At 43.1% G+C, this 22,879-nt stretch overlaps 1 protein-coding gene across 2 annotated transcripts in view; it reads right to left on the bottom strand.

Annotated features, from left to right (window-relative positions):
- The window catches only part of CDH13 (cadherin 13), a 444,671-nt gene extending 431,229 nt beyond the window's left edge, over window positions 1-13,442 (bottom strand). Inside the window, exon 1 of one of the 2 annotated variants that reach the window (XM_018083847.2) lies at window positions 13,257-13,442. In XM_018083847.2, the coding sequence (XP_017939336.1) occupies window positions 13,257-13,301 (45 nt within the window). In that variant the 5' untranslated portion in view covers window positions 13,302-13,442. The remainder of the gene's footprint in view (window positions 1-13,256) is intronic. The other variant, XM_018083853.2, reaches the window with a different exon arrangement.
- Window positions 13,443-22,879: the final 9,437 nt, after the last annotated feature.

Below are 22,879 nucleotides of genomic sequence, written 5' to 3'. Positions count from 1 at the left end.
CCAGAGAGGTTTCTTTACAGGTGCTAAGAAGCTGATCAGATAGTTTATCCCTTCACAACAAATATATGGAGAAGGGGCAAATTAAAAGACAAATTGATTATTATTTAACCAGATTGCTCAATATTTGTTGTTAATGAAATTCATATAGCCACAGCAGGTGACTGTGCAGTGAACTAAGGAATAACAAAATGCAATGAGAAGGGAAAAATGTTTCTGTCTGCTGCACCAGGGTAGTACAAATAAATCACTTGCAGCTAAGAAACCAAAAACATCCAAATTTCAGATCCAAAAAATATCCAAATTCCAGTGCAGCTACTACAAAGTAGTTTTAGAAATACCAAAAATAGCTGTAGCAATACTAGACCAGAGCCCTACCCAGGTGCTGCATAGCCTTCCCTCCCTTCCCCAAAGGGGCTGAAGATGAAAGTTTAGCCTGATCACATCATTCAAAACCTATTTCCTACCCCCATAACCTGGCATGAAATTCTGCCCACCCTGTACATCTCCAGCTTGTAGGCTGGGAGAGATGTACTGCATGTGCTTCCTCTGCTTGTAAAGCAAAGGAATGCACTCACAAATCAGCCACAGTTTTATGAGGAAAAGGAGGGAGGACCTTCAGTTCCCCTCATATTTGGAGCCTTATTCAGAACTACACACACTCTCCAGGAGCAGTCATGCCATGGGGAGTGGCAGAGTCAAGGCCTGCCATGCCCTGACTCAGCCTCACTGTTATTTAAATCCTCAGCCCTTCCAGGGGGGGTTCGAGCAACACTGAGCTCTGCAGCACAGACTGAACAGGGGGACACAGAGCACCCACAGAGTTACTCCACTTTTAAAGTTCCTCACAGCACTATTATGAGGTGGTTGCATCCCAGCTAACTGAGAATTTTGGCAGAAACTTTCCACAGATCCCTGAGCCTTCTGTATCAGTGCTGTTGATTGAAAGTCACACTTGCAGTGAAAATTTACACTTGAAATACAGACTCCTGCCTCTCAGGCAACTAAGCCAAGACCAGCCAATTATACAAGCATAGCTTATCAAACAGTAAAGACTTTGGGATGCAGCAGGCATGAACTACAGGCCAATCCCTGAACTGGGGAAAAAATCAAAGTTGGCTTGTACCTCTACTCCAGTGTCAAGCCAACTCACACACTGTCCTGCAAACAGCAGGTATAACTCAGTGGATCTCAGGATGAGAAGTCTGTGCTACCAGGGCTCCCAAGGCAGAAATGAGAACGCTAGTTTGCTCTTAGTCATTACACATATACAAAGAAAAGCTGCAAAGTAACTATTTTTCTATTTTTGTTTTCAATTCAATGTTTTGAAAGGTCAAATGTATTTGCTCTCTGCTGTGTTGCCTTTATCAGTGCTTGAACTCAAGCACTGCCAGATGAATCATGAGTCATACAAACACCCCAGAAATACAGTGTCAGAAGCAGATCCATTGTACATGAGTTGTGTGCTCAGTTGTCAGGGGAGGATTGTTTCCTTTTTAAGCGTGGAAGGCCCTGCAGAAAACTAACAGCCAGTTTGCAAATGTGCCTGAAACCAGGTTCTCTTCCCTTTGATCTCTGCTCTTCAGCTGGCCTCTGAGAGCTGTCAGAAAACAAGAGAAAGGACATAAGTCTGAAACTATATATTAGGAAAAGCAGTAGGAGAGGGGAAGTCACATAGCACCTGACAAAACTTTGGAGCATTTATCCCTCATAACAGTTGCCCTGTTTCAGCAAGACATTGCTCAGCTTTTTCTAGTATCTGGCTTACTTCATAACAGAGTTGTACCTCCCACTCTGAGGTTCTCTGGCCCTTTCCTGCCTTTCCATTTCTTCTGAGACACGCTCAGTAAGCCATTAAAAATCCTGCTTGTGTTACCTGAGGGACATGTGGCAAGTCACCTTCCTGACACACACAAAATAGTCTCTGAGAGTTAAAGTGATGTGCAAACAGGTTCAAAACAAACTGCAGTGTGCTCTCCTGCCAGGAAGGCTGGTTTGGCCTCACTACTTACACCCAGTCCTCTCTTCTCTCCATTCCCATTCCAACTAGGCAATTAGAGAAAGGCATGTCCTAAATCTTATTTCATTTGTGTGATAAGTTTCCCAAAGCATCAGTGGAATGGATCTAATGATCACAACCACAAAAATGTCAAGCAGTAGAGATAAATTTTGTCCATCAACACATAGAACAAGTGATAATTAAGTCCCAGCAAAACACAAAGTGTAGGAGGGAGGAGAGTTCTGTGGTTGGACAGTTAATGGATGCTGGAAACAGGCCTGGAGTTCTACAAAGGATTAAATTTCCTGCATCTCAGAAACCAGATATTGATACCAACAGATGTGTATGAAACAGTATCAGCACTTCCTGATACCAACAACTTCAGATCCTTGCTCTGGATATGGGTGTCAGTCTAAGCTATTAAGCAAGATTGTGTGTAAAAGAAGATGTGAAGTCAGGTAAAAATAGGCTGGATGCTGCTCCATCTGTTAACTGTATCACAAATATAAAAGGCTGCTTTCCAAATCCTGACAGCTGCAAAAAGTTGCAGCACATTGAATACCATTTTGGGTTTCCTTTTCCTTTGGTTTTGCTTTCCCTTCCATTTTTGTGCTTTAAGGTTTGCTCTTCTTTCTTGCATTCCTCAAGGAATGCAAGTCAGTCAAGGAAAGGGACAAGAAGTTCAGCAGCTGTGTCAGCAGGTTTATTACAAGTAACTGTCCCAGCACTTCTGGTTCCAAAGATCACCAACTTAACACCATTAATGGGGAAGATAAACTAAACTCTTTTTTCCACATGTACAGCTAGAACTAGACTGCATATGGGACTGAGGGAGAAAGGAATAGGGTAATATGAATATACCAAGAAATGCACAAGATTTGGGTCAGTACATGAGAACTAATAGTTGCATTTGCCTACAACCTTAGCTGAAAGTTATAGCTTAGCACTGTACTAACTGTAGGGAATCTGCACATCACTCAGTGAAAATAACAGTATCCATGTAACGTGTTTAAGGAAAGCAACTCCTTCAGTGTGTCTGGTTCTCCTCATGGTGCAGAAAAAATCCCCATCATCCTTTCATCTATCACCAAAATGTCTATAAGTACCAAGAACAAGAACAGCAAAGGACTTTACAATAGTGCCTGTTGAAGCCAATCTAAGAGAAGTTAAACCACAGCAGTAAAAACTATTCACCCTTTGCCCAACACCAGGAGTTCTGGAAGAAAGTTGGAGGATAAAAACTAAAAGCACTCAGACTATCCAAATTATTTTAAGCAGATGGAAGAGAAAAGAGAAAAAGCAATTTGAGCAAGGAAATTACAGGAATGCTGATGCTTCCAGGCAGCCTGGAGGTAAGGCAGGGAGAGCCATTCATGCTGTGCATGATGGCTTTTTATTCCTACGTATCCCAGCTAGACTCCACAAACACACAGCATGTAGAAATCAGAAGTCAAGAACAAGTTGGAGAAACAATTTTTTTCAGGTTCAACATGAGCTATTGCAGACAACCAAGTCAGTTTGTTTTAACCCAAACTCCTTCAGCTACCCATAATCAATGTTTAGCTCCCATGCACGGCAGGAAACAAGTTCTGTGCTTGTGTGCCTTTGATTCCTGAAGGAGCAAAAGCTTTGAAAATTGTTTTCTTGGGAAGCAGAAGAAAACCAAATCCTCATTTCAGAGGGACAAATCCACACAGGAAGAGGTAGCTGGTCCATAAAGTCAGACACTGGTTTTCAATAGTCCATACAAGTCTACAGATTCTCATGTTTTGGGCATGTAACAAGTGGTGCATCCATGTGTCCTAGTCCTCCCAGGAATTCCAGCATTAGGTGCATCTCACTGACAGTGACACTTTAGGTCAGCAACATCACATTACCAGAAGCTGGGCAGAGTGGAACAGCCATGAACCTGCTCACCTCCTGCCAGGGGATCCCAAGTTTTAGTAGCCCTGCCTCCTCCAAACTGAGGGAAGGGAGGAAGGCTGTAACCTCTACCAGTGAACACATGGTGGGGGAAATATTCTGCCACTGAGATTATGCCTCACATTGCAGTGGAAACATCCAGCAGCTCTCCCCTACCCAAGCACTGGAGGCATAGTTGATTGTGTATTGCCTTGTCTTTTACCCCAGTCATTTTGGTCTCAAATACCATGAGTGTAACCAGCTCTGCCAGCCTCATCCTCCTCCTCTGCTCCAGCTGATCATTCTGCCAGCAGCCATCACGCAAACACCAGTTATAAGCAAGTACACGCCCCTTCCTTCTGCCTAAAACAACTCCATGCAGCCATGATTAGCTAAATATTTTCCTCTCTATGCAAATAACTGGCTGTATAGAGATAAGCAGCTCTTTGGCAAATCATAACTAATTATATTTTTGAAAGTTGAGCTGCATTATTAAAATACAGAATACACCAGCTCCTGATTGGCCTGAAGACTGGATTTATTCTGGGCTCTCTCCAATCAGAATTAATCTTTCCAGAGTACAGTGAAGTGTCACCACTGAATCAACACCAGGAGCCAAAGTGACAGCAGCAGACATCATTACTCATCTAAGATAACAGACCTCGAGTCATTGGAACAGGCAGATGTTGGAGGCTGTCTCCCATTTCAGAATAATGTTCCTCTCACAACTGAGCAGTTATTTTAGGGAAGCAAGGATAAATTCATTACTGTGTGTAGGGTGCTCAGATACTACAGTAATAGAAGCAGTTGTAACATTCCAGTGTGTACACAGTAGGAATGCACCTGGCATTGACATTCCCCATCCTTCACCTGGATAGCACAGAGCAGGGCAGTGCAATCAATCCACACCCACTGGAGACCTGCTCCCATGTTAGTGTGAGCAACAGTGCTTTGCTGCTGCAAACACAGAAAACTGAAGTTGAGATGTGCAACACCAGAAGTCATTTCCACAAGAGACAGAACTATTTATTCCCAGCATCCTTACCTTACTTCCTGGTAACAGCTTGTATCCAAACTTATCAACTGCTCTTTTATCAGATTACAATAAGTAAATCCTCACTGCACAGAATGCCACGCTCCTATACTTACAGCTAAACTGCATGGATCAACAACTAGGGAAAAGCATTGATGACATTTAAAACTGGAGATTGAATTCTTGTTTTTAAGTGAGATCTTTCAGTTAAAAGCATCAGAAGAAAGTGATTCCAAAACTAGAAGCAGACGTCACAGCCTTGAAAAGCAGTGAATGTGGGTGTAGGAAGGTGTGCTTCCCATTGCTGACAGGCTTTACTGACCATCCCTCCAGCTTTCTCCCACGGAATGACTCCTGCAACGATATTACCACATATCGCACACAATTCAACAAGGGCAAGGTCCTGCATGTGGGTTGGGGCAACCCAAAGCACAAGGACAGGCTGGGAGGAGAATGGATTGAGAGAGGGTGTTCAAGGACAGGCTGAATGGGGCTTGGAGCAATCTGGTCTAGTGGGAAGTGTCCCTGTGCATGGCAGGGAGGTTGGAACTGGATGATCTTTAAGGTCCCCTCCAACCCAAACCATTTTATGATTCTGTATTAAAGAGAGATGATCAAATATGCACCTAACTACTTTAGTGTTCAGGTCAGAGCTGTGACTCAATCAGTAAATTGACAGGAATATCAATATTCATAAATCAAGATTTATAGAGTTCAGAGTCCAGTTAGTTCAATCGGATCATGAATTATGAACACAAACATTTTGGAAAACAATAAAACCCACTTTGCCTGATGCACAATAGTCTTCAGGCAGCAGGCTAATACAGATGCCCAGAAATCAAGCCTGATATTTATGTGTTACCCTATTGTAATTTCATTCTCATTTATCTTTACCCACAAGTTTTTCATTTCACATTTCACCTGAATAAGGATGGTAGATAATGCCCAGGACTTCCTGGCACTTGGAAGACCATTTCCTTATGCTGGCAGAAGGTCAAGCTGAATGCCTTTTAATTTGGCCAGTTATCTCACCATAGTGAACAGCTCCAACCTGCAGCTGAGATATCCATTCCTGCTGTACAGCATAGTTGGAGTTGCTCAGCTTCCTCTGACAGAGCTCTGAAACAATGTGTTTAACGGGGAAGGATATGCCCATCCAATTCCAATGGCTAATTCCATCTCCTTACACTTGGAGAGCAAAGTACCAGATGCTCAGGATTTCCTCCTCTGGCAGCTCCAGAGCAGTGTTATGCTCAGCTCTCACAGTTTGATATAGCTGTTTGTTGTCTGATAAAACGTGGGTCCTCAGGGAAAATGCAGGGCTGTCTCTGGGGAAATGTATAAATACACCTTATTTGGTAGTAGAGGAACACAAAGCAAACAAGTTTGTCTATGGGAAAATCCTTATGAGGTCTTGGGAACACTCTTGCCAGGGTTTTCTCTGTTCCCAATCAGTTACCAAGTTAAAACATAATCAGACATTTCAAAGACCATCTTACATCAAGAAAACTATAGCAGGGTAAGGAAGAGGCAACTTTACACGATATCCCTGTCTTCATCATTATATGCTGTGTATACAGGTATGGATCATACTCCTAATTTGTGCTGGGATAGCTCCCTGGTGGGTCCAGATGAACTTACAGCAGCTTAGAACTTCTGTCTTTATACAGTGACCACATGGACAGCTGCCAGCTTATATTTTACACTTATGGGTTCAAAAACCCCTACCTCTGACTCCAGGACTCTAAAGAAAATGTGCACAGCAACCCTTCAAGAAATTCCAAGTCACACCAAGCAAGTGAAAAGAAATAGATTAAGATTTTATAAAAGTTGATGAGTCGATTATCAACATGATAAGTACATGGTAAAATGTTTGGATTTTTTTTGCTGCACAACAATTTGAACAAATCTCGGTGTGTCAACAGTTTTGAGGATTGATTTGAAGCAACCTGAGTTACTCATCCTCTTTCTGCCTCTGCCACAGGTGTCTCGCTGTCCCTATGGCAGACAGCCATTCAAGTATGGCATCAGCAGTCCCTCAGCTGTGTTCCCAGCCAAGTTTGGCAGCCTTGCCTTGGAGCAGGTGAGGAGGTCTCACACTTTTCACAGCTCAGGGGAGGAACAGGGGGTAACCAACAGGAACCTTCAGTGACAGCTGAGGTCACCTCAGCTTACAGGTACAGATATCTGCAAATGAGCACCTCTTATCCCAAATTCAAGTTGTACGTGTACACATATTTTTGTGTACAGCCACAACACAGTGCTGTGACATCTTAACAGCCCAGAACCTGTGGTTTGCAGCATTTGGAGCCCTGGTTTACACACAAGTTCCACAAGGTCCATCTGCCATGATTTCTCATAAGCCAAAAACATCTTCAAACTTTTAGAAACCCCCTTGCTGTCTGTACTGTTAACACAGCCTTCACACACACAAGAATTATTTGCTCTTCATTACATACAGGCTGCAAAGTCCTCAGGAATTAAATATTAGCTTTTAGAAATATATACACTGCCATTACTAATAAGGAATTAAGCATTAGTTGTTCACAGCAAGTGAACAAAAGACTTTAGACTGAAATAGATAGCTATTATTAGTGTCTGTTGGGCTTTTTTAATGATAGTTTGGGGAGTAGAACCTTTATCAAATGGAGCCCAAGGAAACTTAAGCAATAACAACTTATTCATTTCTGACAGCTGGGTGTCCAATTTTGAGATATTTCAAAAGCTTGAAGGGATGTCCAGCTTTCTAAAAACAAAGCTCATTGCAACACCAAATAAGACACCCATACAAGGACACTCATAGATATCTGAAGTTATTTAAACACCTTAATCAGCTTTTCCAAGTGGCTAGAGATACTGATAACAACAGTGTGCTGAAAAGATTCACCCTACTCTTAAGAGCTCATATTTATTTTAGTCTGTTCATAGAACTGTTTTAACCAGCTCCCTCAGTCCAAATCTCAAAATCCTTCTTTTTACTCTAGCCAAGAAAATCATTGGTGTAAAAGAGTAGAATATTGGATAAGATAGCAGTGGAATGAGTTCCCCTCATACAAAACAGTAAGACTTTCAAAGAATTAGATCCTTCCATTTGACAGAGAATGCAGTCCACATCACACACACAAAAAATAAAAAGCAGCAGGCAAATTTCCAAGCCCTCTGAATAACAGAACAGTGGTTAATAAAGCAAGTCTTATTTTTCTCTCTTCTTTGGCATTTAATATCCTACTGATTTGTGTACACTGCCATTTTGCTTGCTGCAGGACACATGAAGTGACAGCAAACCCAGCCTCCCATCTGGGCTGGTCCCATCCATCTGCTGATTAGGGCAGGGCACAGGGCAACCATATGGCCACAATCAAGAACCCACTAATATCACCCAGAGTTCACGGGGAAGTGCTGTAGCCCACTTAGTCTCCTAAGGATGATAAATCCCTCTCATTCTGTCTCTTCTCCCCAGTGGACATGGGAGATTTGTTTTGTTGCCTGCCCAGATGAAGCTTTGGTTAGAACACCAGTGAATTTTGTGCTTGTAGCTATCAAAGATGGAATGAAGAAATAATTTCCATGAAACAATTAAACTCACTAACCTGACCTTTCTGCTTCAAGTCCCAAATGAAGCTCCCCCTCCTCCTAAAAGGAGGAACTCTGAAACCTGAGGCCAAAATCCTGACCTGCAGCACATTGGTACAACCCAGCAGCTGAAGGTCAGAGCTGTGACTCCAGCAGCAGTGCAGGAAGAGTGTAACACTAAGAGCTCTTCTCTACTTTGTTCTTACATATTAATGGCATGGGAAGAGCCTACTTATCCAGCAACAAACAGGAAGAAAAGGAAAGGCAGAACTTGATGTCTCCTTGAAGAGGCACCACTGTTGCCCCCTATGTAGTTCTAATAGTTCCTGTTGCACTGCTCCACGGAGATAGCTTTTAGGAATACTAATTTCCTAGCTCTCAAGTCACTAAAAATCAAATCAATAACTCCCAGTGGATCACAGCACAAATATCACATGTGCTAGGACAACCTTTATTGATTTTTGATCATCAGAAACAGAAAGCAGGTCCCAACATAATGCCTGAGTTACATCTTAAGTTGAAAGGCTGAGTCTCAGGGGGTGCCCAGAGTGGGTTTTAACTGTAGTGCAATAACTCCAGGAGCATTTTCATGACCAGTTGCCACTTGTCTACTGTAACAAACCTCCTTGCTTAGCAGTAAGGACTGTGGTCAGGTCCTACAAACGGGTATTTTTACAAATTAGAGCTGCTGTCAAAAGTCACACTAACTCACTAGGTGCCAACCTTCCCTCCAAGGTAATATTTGATAAATAGCACAGTCCAACTGCTGGAATGGCTCTTTGTTTTGGGAAACACCATCTTTTCAATGAGACATGCAAATGGAAGATCATTTTTGACAACATAACCAAAAGTGATGGCCTGAAACTGTGAGGACCAAGTGTCAGCCTGCTCACAAAATGCTTTTCAGTACAAATAATAACACATAGTAATTGGCAATTGAGTTTTTCTAACATCTTTAAAGCAATTTTAGAATTGTTATTTAGCACAAGAGACACAGGACTTCTCTAGAACTCCCAAATAATAAGAACTCTTAAAAAAAAAAACACACAAGACCTACAGCAACTTGATAGAACAGGGAAATACTCGGTCAAAATCTGAGCACAGTCTCTAACGTTATGCCAACAGACTCTGTGTGAACAAGATGTTTCTGTTTTTCCTGAAGCTGACAGATTTCTCTTGCTCTCAATACCTGGCGCTGCCTTTTAAGCTGTGCATGGAGCCCTCTTCTGGAGAAATCCGAAAAAATAAAAGCTTAGGAATGCAGCAGTGAGGGCTCTGCATTAGGGGAGAGAGTTTGAGGACTAATTTTCTCTATTCATTCTAACGACAAGCTCGAAAAATCTATACAATTTTCCAGTTGTCATGTTTCAATGGGTTGCAACTATCAAAAATGTGGAGTTTCTTCCTCTTGTAAGCTTTATTTACAAATTTTACTTTGATTCGTGTCTGCACGAAATGTGTAACATACAAAAGAAAGGCTGTGAAAAACTTGTTTTAAAACAAATATTTTGCACATAGGCTTCAGAAAATATCCTTTGGGAAAAATGTAAAACACAGATTTTTAAATCTCTCACATCAGAGTGCGTATTTACTGCTTACTGTACCCTGCACAGGGAACTGCATAAGCTACCAGAGTACATTTCGTTTTTATTGTCAGCTTCAGATCAATAAAGCTGTATGTTATAGTTATGCTTTGGAGTTTTAAAGGTGAGTCTGAACTAAAGGATTACTTGAAACATCTTCCTCAGTTACTCCAGCTAATACTGAGTTTTCCTTTTGGTGAAATAAGGACAAACAGTTGGTAGCAGTAGTGTAGACTAAATCTTTGCAAGAGGAAAGAATAATTTATTGTCCATCTCTACCACAGTTTTTACAAACATAATTGATGGGCTGCTTTGTTGACATGAAAAAGTGATTTCTCATCCTTTTAATGCCTCAAAAGGCAAATTTTATACTTAAAAATGCAGTTGAATTAGATACAGACCAAGAAGACACAAAACCAAAGCTACTAATTTTAGACATGATCTACTGATAAAAAATAAGCCTTTTATAGTTCATATTCTTACCAACATAAGAATTTCCTCAAACTTTTTTCTATGTTGGAAATTTTGCTATCATTAAGTTATTCCTATCTCCTCCTTCCAAAGAGAGTATTGCATTACTGGATTGCTGCTGCTCAGAAAGGATGTTATCAAAATTGAGCTTTTCTGGTTTCCACTGGCGCTGTATTATATGAGACAGTCTTGCTACTCCTAAGAGAGAAAAAAAGAAAACCTGCAGAAAAAGAACCCCCAACGTGTTACAACCACTACACAGCCAGATGGCTGCATTTGTTTAATATGTTGTTTCTCACATTCTTCTGTTTACTTTTCCTGTCACATGAAAGTTGTGCATGTGGCTTGTCAACAAGAGGAGCCAAGCAGCCTCTCAGTAATTCTCATTTCTCTCCCTCACATGCCATCAACTTCAACTCATGCTTTAACCTGCCAATACTCAACCTATACCTGAAGGCAGAATTACATATACTTGCATATTATAGCCTGATTCATTCCCCAATTCATTAACTCTTAGACATGATCTATAAAGTAAACTCGGAGATGCATTAAGTCACGAGGTAGAGACATTGCCAGATAGAGCTGTATATGCTAATCAAGAAGGTGGAGTGCAGTTTAAGCACTTAAAGCAGTGCTAAAGCACCACAAGCTCAGCCCTGCATGACATTAGAACTCAGCCCAGCAAGGGAAGAAACTCTGAAGCATGGCTGAAAGTTATTGATAAACTGCACAGCTGTTCTCAGAACCAGGTGTCTGCACCTTGTCAAATTTTAAGTAGACATTAGTGTTAAAAAAAATGCAGCTGTGTTTAACAGGCCTTAAAAATCTGTCCTGTTCTGTCACATACATATTGCTTTCCCTACAAGGGGCCACTAAAGAAAATCCAAACTCTAGCTGATTAATTCTGTGGTGTGCTAGAGAAGCTGCACAAAAAAAATTAAAAAAAAATACTAAAAGCAGAGAAAGCCAAGGAAACCAGATGGGAGGTCACCAGGCCAAGATGAGAGAGCACCAGTTCAGTATATCCACAGGTTACCTTTGCACTGTGTGTGCCCTCTCCCCCAGCCCCTCTGCTCCCTGAGTGTTGCTTCTCCCTGGCAGCTTTGCCAGCCCAGCTGCCTGCCCAGGCTGGATCCCTGCCCACTTGTGACAACTTCTCCTTCCCAGGAGCCCTCTGGGTCTCCCCAGCCCTCCCAGGAGCAGCAGCTCAGCCAGTCCCAGCAGAGCTGGCGAGCTGCCCATGGGCCAGCCCTGGGACAGAGCCACAGAGCCCTAACCCAGGCGGGCAGAGTGGCCCTGCAAGGAACCCTGTGTATGTCACCAGCACACGCTGCTCTGCACCATATCCATGGCCCAAAGCAGCTGCTTTCATTTGTTCCACTCCCTGGAGCAGGGCTCTTATGCCTAACCCAACCCAAATGCCTTTGTGCTTGCTCACAGCAAATCCCCAGTCACCGAGTCTCCCACTGTCCCATAACTTCAGCCACCCACGTTCATGTGTTTACTCCTTATCAGGTTAAACCAGGACCTAAATATCCCAGCCTTGATCCACAGCATGCACACATTCAGTTCACCCCACTGCCTCCTACTTACACACTGTGTGGCTCCCCTCAGCAATAAAGCTCTCCCAGTGATGAGCCCTCACCATTTTTCGCCTTATCATGCTATTTTGGAAAAGCAGACCAAATGCCTGCTGGAGATTGCAGCTACACAGGCACGAGGGCTCAGGCTCAGCGTCCCAAGCACTAGTTTGACACTCCAAACCCCCCCAACCCCCTAAGGGTTAACACAAAACCGCTCCATCTCAAGTCAAAAAGGAATTAACTTTTATCCCTACTCAGGATATCAGCACCACTGTCACTAAACGCAAGAGTTTGCAGAGCTCCCGAGACAAAAGAAGGAAGGATGCACTTAAGCTGGACAACAAAGGATTTCCAAACCTCCTCTGAGCTTCCAAAAGAGTGAGCCCTGTAACGGCGGCAAGAGGAAAAGAGCAGCCAGGAGGTGTTGGGAAGTCAAAGCCCAGTGAGTCCCCGTGCTTTGACAGGCAGCAGCAGCGGGGCTTCAGCAGCTCCGTGTTTTTAAGGCTGGGTGTTTTTTCCTCTGCTTTCTGGCAGAGGGGGATCTGTTACATTTAATAAGACAGAGGCTACATAGCAAGTCACTAACGGAGTATTACACATCTATCAGGAGAGTACGGGGAAGGGAACGTCTTGCAAGGTCTGATTTTATTTTTCCTCCATATTCCCCCCTCCTCTTCTTTTATAAAAAAAAAAAAAAAAAAAAAAAAAGAACAAACCAAGCAATAAATAACGTGAGCTGCCTGTAACAGCCTTCTACCCGGCAAAAGCCACAGAGGGAAGAGGCAAATCAAAGTTGCAGCATTTGATATGACAGAAAATATTGCTGCTGCAGCTGCAACCGAGACACTTGAAAGATTCCCCCCACCACCTTTCCTGAAGGGAAACAGAAAAATGCTATATATCACACGGCAAATTGGTTGTAATTGTAAATCAAGGAACTACGAGATTCTACATTCCTAGCAACTGGCTTAGAGCAGAGATCCTGCATCTTTAAACAGTAATTCAAGCAATGTATAATTACTCAGAAATCAGACCTGAATTACAAATACTTTCAAATCCAAATGCACAAAAGCAGAAAGATGAAAGAAAGCAAGGAAAAAACACACATTTCTTACCTGGGACAGCAGAAAAGACAGAGTAAGTTGAGTTTTGTGCTGCATTTTGCCAGACTAGAAGGTACCAGAGGCTTTTTCATTCATGCACTCGGCTGCACTGAGCATATTTTCACTGTGAAACAGCCTTTGAGAAGAGACTCTGCCTTGAGAGCCAGCCAACTTCCCAAATAGATCAGCAGCATCATCACTAAAGCATTGGATAGAGTCTGATGACCAGAACCAATGGCTTTACAAGGATGATTTCTTCACAAAGCATCCCCATTTTGCATCACACATATTGGGCAAGCACCTCTCACAAACACAGCACCTTTAGAAAGCATTTTGCTTTGGTGTATTTGTGTGTTTAGTTTCAGTCTAACACATCATGCCTTACAGATCTTGATGGTATTTTCCCTTTCAGAAAATGGAATTGCACAGAGAGCAATAAGAGCAACTCTGAGCACCACTGCAAAGAGATTCTCTTTATTAAAATGTTAATAAGGTATGCTTTGTTTTCAATAAATCAAAAAAATGACTGCTGCAGCTTTGGCTACTTCCAAGGCTTAGAAGGAGAACACAGTGAAATTTTTCAGTGCAGTAGAAATACAGATTATATTTTGTGTTTTCCCCTCAATCTCACAAACCATAATGAAGACAGATCCATTCTAGCCTGCAGAAAAAAATCCATCATAAGGCAACAGATCTTATTAACTGCCCAGGTAATGGCAGAACTGGCTTTTTTCATTCAGTGAACTTGAACCTGGGACAAAGTTTTGAGGGTGCATGCCCTTCAATTACAAAAACTTCTCCTGTTTGAAACAGGGGACCTGATGGCTCAAGGACCTGCTTTCTCTGGATTGGTTATGTTGCAACCCAGCAAGCAACTCAGGCAGATGGACCAAAGATTAGGAATGGATTCCCCTGCCTGCATTTCCAACTCCACCTCTCTTGCCACTCCCCATTATCACAACACTCCAGTCTTTTTTTGAGTTGTCTTCTGGCAGTCACCAGAGTTACTTGGCAGTACCCTCCCCCCATTTTAGAAGGATCAGAAGTCTCCTCAGCTCTCATGACTGATGTTTTTCCCTTGCTTGCTCATCCAGCAGAAACAGCTGCCATCACTCTCTGCTCTGCCCCACCACAGGTGGCTGCTGTGCTGGTGGAGATGAGAAGAAAGCTAGGGAGGGAAAGGCAGGTAGGCAGATACTACAGGAGAAGCATTCAAAGGAGCTGCCAACCACTTTGAGTTCCTCAGCATCAGCAGGAGCTTCCAGCTGTGAATAGTGTTGTTTGATACACCACTGCTAGTCTGCTACTCACAGCTTACATCCTCCTTTACCTACCCACTGGACCAAAACTGAGGGAAAACACTGTCATTCCAAGTTCAAGCCTTCACATGCAGCAGTAACTCTGTTCCAGTGCCTCCATTACACACGACTATAAATTCTCAAGATGGATTAGAAGCTGAACAAAACCCAGCAGGAACTACCAGCAGCAATAATAACGTTCCATATAACCACAAAAGGTTCACCTCTTAGACAAAAAAACATAAAGCAGGTAGGTTGCTTTCTTTTTCATCCTTTTTTAAGGCAGAAAGCCAGCTTAGCAGGGTAAAAAAAGAAAAACTTTAGAGCTCTTTATGATTAAAAATAAGTGACTGACCACCTCCCATTGCTGCTTCAGGGAGCCAGCTCCCCACCAAGTGTAAATCCCAGCCTCAAGAGGATCACCTAGGAAGTTTATAAACCAGGCTGGGGGGGATTATAGGTCACACCCCACAGAAAACAGCACCACCTGTACCACAGCGTGCACAGCATTTGTATGGGGGCACTGGAATTTGAACACTCTCTTAACCCCACAAACAGGGGCCAAACAGCTGAGTGAGTTACCAGACCAACCAGAAATAGGTGGTGGCTGAAAGAAACAAAGGCATATCTGCATCCTGTTCCACAGGAAAGGGACTCATTTTAAAAAAGTAAAAGCCAAGTCATGGGGTAGATGATTCACTCCGGGGTAATGCATGCAGCAACATGAGATTTGAGCCAACAAGAGCAAACAATTTCTGTACAAGACACAGCCTGGGCATTGGGGCCACTCCACCTCGGGGGCAGAGAGGGAAACAAGGAGTTTGGGGTGTTCCAGTGCTCCCACAGGCACAAAGAACACAGCCATCCCTGGCACCATGGCACCCCTCCTCACCACTGAGGGGCCAGGCGGCACAACCAGGCACAGGGCAGGACCTGCCTCGGTGAGGGGCCCTCCCAGCCAAAAGAAGCCACATATCACAGCCCTCTTACAAAACAAAACAAAACAAGCAAAAAAAAAGGCATTTTTGAAAAAAAAAACTGATTTACTAACCTTTTTTCTCCACTTCTGCAAAGCCTCTGTCTCTCTCTCTCTCTCCTGCCTTGGTCTCTACTCACAACTGCTCCTATTTTTCCCCCAAAGGGGCAATTAAAGATCTCTGGAGGGGTGATTAACCAGTTCTGGAGGGGTAATTAGCAGTTCCCAGGGGTTAACCCTTGCCAGGCTGCTGCCAAGCCCCGGCACAACATGGCGCACCAGCGTGAGGGCAGCTGCGTCCCCCCAGCCCTCACCCCCAGGGTCTGGCCACGCTGGGAAATGGCCCCTTTGGCTTTGCTCACCTGAGGCGAATTCCAGCCCAGCACAGCCCTGGGTGCTCTGGGGGTTACTGGGGTTAACTGGGCACAGGTGGGTGGCTGCCACAATCAGCTCCTGGGGCCCAGGAGAAGGGTTTGGCCCCTTGCAGGTGGGCTCCCAGCCCAGCTGTGTCTTCTGGAGTCAGCGGCAGAGTCTTCTCTGCTATTTAGCTCATTAATGAAGAGCTGTTAGGTTATTAATTAGAAGTTAATAGTTGGTTGCTCAGTCTGTCTCAGCCTCAGGTGACTGGAAGAGTTTCAAACTCTGCACAACCTCAGTGAGGAGCCGGGCAGGAAGCAGGTGATGGAGGACGATCTCTCTCTAATCCCTCTCTTGAAGCAGTTTTGCTACACAAATGAAACGTGAAGTTGTGGGGTCATGGAGCAACAGCAACAGAAATAACAGTCTCAGATTCAGGGTGCAGTTAGAGGAGGGGGTCCAGACCTTCCCTTTTAGGGCAAGCCGTGCTTCTCTTCCTTGCTGATGCAAAGTGTGTAGTAAGTTTAGGCAGTGACTGAGAGGGTCTTGGTCTGTGAGCAAAGAAAACTTCTGCCAAGACCTTTTCTGGATCCAATCCCATGTTGACTGATGGGTGTAACATGCTCTCCAGTCTTTAGATGCAAGATACCATCATTTTCACTAATAAAATCTGGAACAACTTGACGCCTCAGCTCACTCCCTCTCCGTGACATTCTCTGGCCACAGAGGCCAACGCTGAGCTGAGGCTAATGTGAACAGTATTAATGACCTGCAACACATAAGGTGTTGTCACAGATAGACCTATTAGCAGATGAGGGAGTAACTGTAGGCTGCCAGAAATGCCTTTTGACCTTCAGAAGATCTGCCCTGACTATTTTGTAAAAGCTGAGGATCAGCTGCTATGAATCTATCAGAACGAGAGAAGTTTAATTTCCCATTAAAGTGGGTCACATAAGAAACCTGGATGCGAGAGAAAGGGACTAATTTCCCCTGCCATAGTACTGGCAATCTGTACAGTCCTGGCTGCTTCACCAGACTGCAGTTTCTTTAAGCCTGGAAAAAGATTTTAGCCCTGGGCAGCAACTGGGGTCATGTAAGCTTGAGTGGAGCATTTCTAGGACAGAAGGCATAAAACCAGCACACCCTGATGTGGGAGAATAATGCAGTCTAAAACAACTCAATCCTCATGAGATCAGCATCTGTCCCTAAATAACAGGTATAGCTGAATTTCTTTGAGGGCAGATGGGCCAAGTGTGTAGTGAAACAGAAATTCAGACAAGCATAATAATGCAAAGAGTAAGTTTAGGTGCAGTATATTTCTGTTCAAGAGGTGTCTGGGTGTTGCACTTGACTTATTGCTTTAAGGGTGATTATGGTGGTGCTGGGTTTATGACTGGGCTAGATGATCGTGAAGGTCTCTTCCAACTTCAATGATTCTGTGATTTGACATGATCCTTTTTATTAGAACATGGTGCTAATAACACCAAGGTTGTGGGTTCAATCCCTGCACAGGCCATTCACTTAAGAGCTGGACTCAGTGATCCTTGTGGGTCCCTTCCAACTCAGAATATTCTGTGATTAACAAAATCCATGCTGGTTAGGGCTTTCTGAAATCCTTCTGGGTTCTCTCCAAGAAAGGCCAGAGAACAGAAGAAATCAATCCTGACCCAATGTGTCTGGCACATCACCCTCCTGCTGTCCCTGCAGAGCCACCACCACTTTCCAAGGATAAGAAGTTGTAGTAAATGTACCTGGCTACAGGTGAAATCCATAGTAGGACTGAAATCCCCTCTCCCTGCCTGAGATTCTCCAGCAGGAATAACTGAAGCAACTGGCTGCAAGAATGTTTTATTCTGGAGGACAGATATTCAGAAGACTGCAATAGAGCTGATTTAGTGAGGAGTTTAGAAGTGTGTTTCCAGGCACTCTGGTTTTCTGCTTGGCAGTTCGGCCAAAACAGGTTTGAGCAGGGATTCTCAGTGTTGGTACAGCTGAAGTTACTTTAAGAAAGATTCACAAAAACACCAAAAAAAGGGGTTTGCAGTTTGAAATTGAGCCCCAGCTTTTCATTATGTACCCAAGCCAGGGCCTCCATAATAACCTCAAACTCCTACCAGTATTTCTTACACGAAGGACTTACTGGCAATAGAAAGTTTGGCATCAGTTCAGCTTTTTCTAAAATCTGTGGGACTGATGAATCCTTGTCTGCTGTTCCCCTACGTCCCAGCCCAAGCTCTAGGATGGTAAAAGGGTTTTGTTTTCATACTTGCTAACAGGCAAGTCACAGGTAACTAGAACTGATACTTCAGTGAAAAGAAACAGGGTGTGTTTCATTGTCAGAAGAGGACTAAATAACAGTTGGTGAGTCAAACAGGAATTTTACATTTTGGAAAAATCCTTAAGAGGCCATCACACCCTTTTCCCTCTAACTAATAACAATAATAATGATCATAAAATCCCTGTTATAATGACCACAAGTCCCATTTTTTTTCAGTTCTTTAAGGAATAAACCCTATTTATGCATGTTTTTGCATCACTGAGCCCTTTAAGCATAAACAAAATGTATGTTCATCTTCTAAAACTGAGCTACTGTAAAGCATTCTAGAGTAACAATTTACAGTGCTGTACAGCTACTTTTCTAATCCTTACTTGGACTAGAAGCAAACTGTTCCTTAATTCTACCTTCATCTGCACTAGGCTGGGGAAGGAACAAAATGAGCCTAGTGGGATGAATGTTCCACAGCAAGTGCTTCATGGAAATGAGTTTGTTTTTCTTCCCTTTCTCCCACTGGCCCCCTTTGTGGAAGGAGCTCCTGCTCCTCAACTGACCTCCAGCATCTAATTGTTTTCTGGAATAGTGCAGGTGATTTCTGGTATCTGTTATGAACATGTGCCTTTCAGCTGAATCACAGCAATTGAGCTTGTCCTGTGAACTTACCCCTACTGCAAAACTCCCAGTAATTCAGTCACTTGCAACCCCACACCCATCCCCATGGGCAGGCAGTTGAATTCTGGCCCCTCATTTACCTACTTCTCAGTAATAGAGATGTCTCACACCCATTGGCATATTTGTGCACATATAGCAAAACCTTCCTGCAATGTTACAGAAGCAGGAAAACTGAGGCTCAGGATGCAAAGGGACCTGATTAACCTCATAAAGGTGGTCAAGCACAGAGCTAAAAATTGTCCTGATTACCAAATGCCTCAGGCCCTGGCCCTTCCTTCTATTGAAAGAACCTCTTGGTCTTCCTGGGGGACCCGGGAGCTTCCTCTGCTATTGTGCAACCCCAAAGCTGAAGCCCAGTTTAATTTAACAACTCTTCATTGGCTGAACTATCTGTTTCCATTCCCCTCCTTGTTTTAGCACCATTACTCCTTTGCCCTCCCCCCTACACATGATTGTATCTGGCCTAAATACAGGTGTCCTGGAAGCAATTACAGCTTCCTTGGAGGGGAATATGATGCATGGCAGCTCATTAGTGGTTTGCCTGTATTATGGGAATGACTCCTTGTTTCCCTTCTGACCTCACCTATTGTCTAGGAAATGAATGGATATAGGAGTGAGAAAATTTGTTTTGGCAGTGGGATCTGTATTTTCCAAGGCTCGGTTATATTGAATTCTGCCCAGAAATACAAATCAAAATAATTAACCAAACAAATGCACAAAAGAGCTTATCATTCCCTATTTTGGTAGCAACTATACTAACTCAAAATCATTCTTTAAAATTCACTGTGCAAGTTTATTAGAAAAGTTACTCTTTTATATATATAAAAAAAATAGCATTTCCACAGGAAATAGGAGAAAAAGCAAGTTATCACTGTCAGAGGTTCTTCTAAGACATATCCAAACTCAAGATATTCATCATGAGTAATGGGAAAGTTAATACTGCAGGAATAAATTAACCACAGAATTTTAATGGCTTTATTGTGTGACAGTTTCTAAAGCCCAACCAAATATCAGCTAGGGAATTCAAATGCGAGAGATATGCTCTTAAATCTCACAGTTATGGATTTTTTTAAAAAATCCCTTCTTATGATACAAGGGTCATTTAATATATTCTACCATGAATACACAGCTTACTGATGGGTAGAACATCTCACCATTCTTACCCAGCCACAAGCCAGCTTAATCTTTCATCTTTTCACAGAGGAACAGCAGATACATAAGTATATTTTAGGGGAAATAAAATAGTCGAGAGAGAGAGAAAGGGAGAATGTGTCAGTCTTTGAATATCTCTGTGCACAGGACTTGAGCTGACACGTTGGCCTGGAGCTGTTAAACCCTGATTTTGGGCACAGCTGCTTGCACTGGATGTGTTAAGAGAGTGGGGCACTGCTCTCTTTTGTGGTATTTTCGGCTACTGTGTCTGCCCTGGCCGGTGCAGCTCTGTATTTCACATGCCATCATCATAAAAATGTGGTTTCAAACCCCCTCCATCAGAATTGCAATGGTTTTTGACCTGGACAAGGCAGCAAGTACAACATCTTGGGTTAAAAACTGGCTCAGATACCAGGGGGCTGTCCAGCAAGAAGACACAGTTGTAGGAAAAGGGACCTGAGCAAAACCTCCTTCATAAAATGAAAAGACACATCTGAGCACCCTGGTCTAGTGGCAGGTGTCCCTGCACATGGTAGGGGGTTGGAACAGGATAATCCTTCAGGTCCCTTCCAACCCAAACCATTCTGTGATTCTGTGATTTACAACCTGACCTGTAAGATTGGGCAGCCTGAGCTCTGTAACAGGGCCGGGCTAAGGGTGAGCTCAGGGATATTGCCATAGATTTCAGCAGCAGCAAGATTTCACCCTCCATTCCTAGGCTCTTTCTTCCCCATTTACGTTCACAACCTTTTCTCTATGCAACTGTCACAGCTTTTAGGCAGATAAATATCTTACATGCTTCTCAAGGGTGTCATATGCTGTTTAGTATTTTCCCCTCTGGTATCAGCACCTGTTAACCATGGAAATAAAGTGATTAGTCTTACATGTTTGGCTTCAAAAATTGATTTTGGGGCACATCTCCTTATCATTGGCAGATTTGCTGACTCAAAGTAATGATATGCTCTTAAATGACAAGTTTTCTCAGTCTTGAAAAGTAGGAATCGCATTGGCAAATTTTCTGGGTTTCCCTTTCTCATGGAATTTTCTATACCTATCAAACCATTTATGACAAAGCTGTCTGATATTATGTAGCCTTAGAGAACATTTGTCTCTGCAGATCTAGAAATGTCTTAAGATTAAAAAAAAGTCCTTGTGATGTAGGGGATGAAAAAATAACATTTGAAAATTGAATGTTCTTTAAATAACCAGAAAGCTGTTTTGTTTGAGTTTTTTACCTCTGAAAATAACCTGGTACTTTAATCAACCTAAATAGGACTGTGATCAGGTTGGATAAAAAGTAGCACTATACAACTATGCAATTATTTGAGACCTAAGACAGTAACATCTCAAAGAGCAGCTAAAACCAGCTGGCTTCAGGTTTAATAGGTCATTAATTCTCTTCAAATTAGCTGAGCGTGCTGTTGTAACAGTGTATTCAAGTATTTCTGGAGATAATTACAAGTGAGCACATTGAAATGATCCTCAATAATGTACATCCATAGAGAACTCAACCTAAACCAGGGGATCCTTCCTGCCCTCCTGTGTCCAGGAAGGGTGTTGGGCCTGATACATCTTCAAGTTTGAGCTCTTAAGGAGGAATATCTCTCAAGGAAACCACTCTGCCTACACCAAAACCATCTGATTCTTACACTGCTTCTTTAGATGCCTTTGAAATACTGTATATTATGCATGAATTCTTAGTTCACCATATATATCTTGAGATCTCTTTGTATTCCGTTGTTTGTCTTCAATTTTGCATCTTGCTTATGTAAAATTCATTAAGCCTTTGTAAATACGAGGAAAAAACCTGTTCCTTTTGCTTTCTCCCTTGGGATTCTAGAAGGTTACCTTGCCTCGTGCTAGTCTATAATCTCTCTCTTGGGTTTAGCTTTTAATGCTTGCAGTGCTCCAAGAAAGAGGCAGTCTAGGGTGTTTGGAATTGGTGGAACTGAATCCTCTAGCACTAGGACAAAATAATCTTGTATTATCTCATCTTGGTCAGGCTGTGATCATAAAATTACCTGCTTTTTGCTGAATGAGCCTCTCAGAGGAGGAGGAAACAGATTGCAGTGGGTTGCTCTGGGGCTCTGAGGCATCACACAGCTCTCATGCTGAGGTCCCTTGTCAGCTGCTCACACAATGGAGTGTGGGTTGGAAATTTGCTTCTGTTGACGTAGGAAGAAAGCATTTCTCTTGGAGGGATTGGATGGAATGCTGTGAGAATGACCCACAGCTGGGTACTAAATTCCCCCCTTTTTTTTTTTTTCTTTTAAATATGTTTTAAATCAAAATAGGACTTTGGTAAATCTAAGAACTCTTACTGGCCATGCTTAATAAAAAACTAGTCGTGCACAGTTTCATGCCTGCCATACAGCCAGGATCTGCAGGGCTTTGGTCTCCTGGGAGCTACAATCCAGTGGCATTATGACAGTAGCTTTGGCCATGTTCTACTTTAGGCTGAACCCAGCACAGACAAGCCAGAGGTTTAAAGAACACACAATCAGCTCCACAATACCATTTTTGCTTCTGCTGTGACTAACATCATCAGATCAGGAAATCCCCTGAGCTGCAAACAGTTGGAAGCTGGAAAAGCGCTCAGGGGAAAGATCACGAGAATGGCTTGTTCCTGCTCTTCCTCAGGAGTGTGTTTATGGCCACTGTTGCTGTTGGTCTCTGAGGCACAAGTGGAAATGCATTCCTAAAAGATGTTAAAAGAAAGCCTGAGAAGGTGAGGGGACAGAGTAAAAGGAAGCAAGGGGGGGCTGTTGGTGTAGTGGTACCTGTAGAGCAGTGGTGATGGGGGTAGAGGTTGCCATCTCAGGCAGGAAGGCAGGACCAGCCCTTGCTGGTCACAGTCCCTCCCCGTGGAGGAGCAGGAGGTGGGTAGGCTGACCATTCTCACTCT

This window comes from Manacus vitellinus, unplaced genomic scaffold, assembly GCF_001715985.3.
Source record: "Manacus vitellinus isolate BGI_N305 unplaced genomic scaffold, ASM171598v3 scaffold_10_pilon, whole genome shotgun sequence".
Lineage (NCBI taxonomy): Eukaryota > Metazoa > Chordata > Aves > Passeriformes > Pipridae > Manacus > Manacus vitellinus.
The sequence above is the reverse complement of the archived record's forward strand: the minus strand, read 5'-3'. Positions and strand labels throughout refer to the sequence as shown.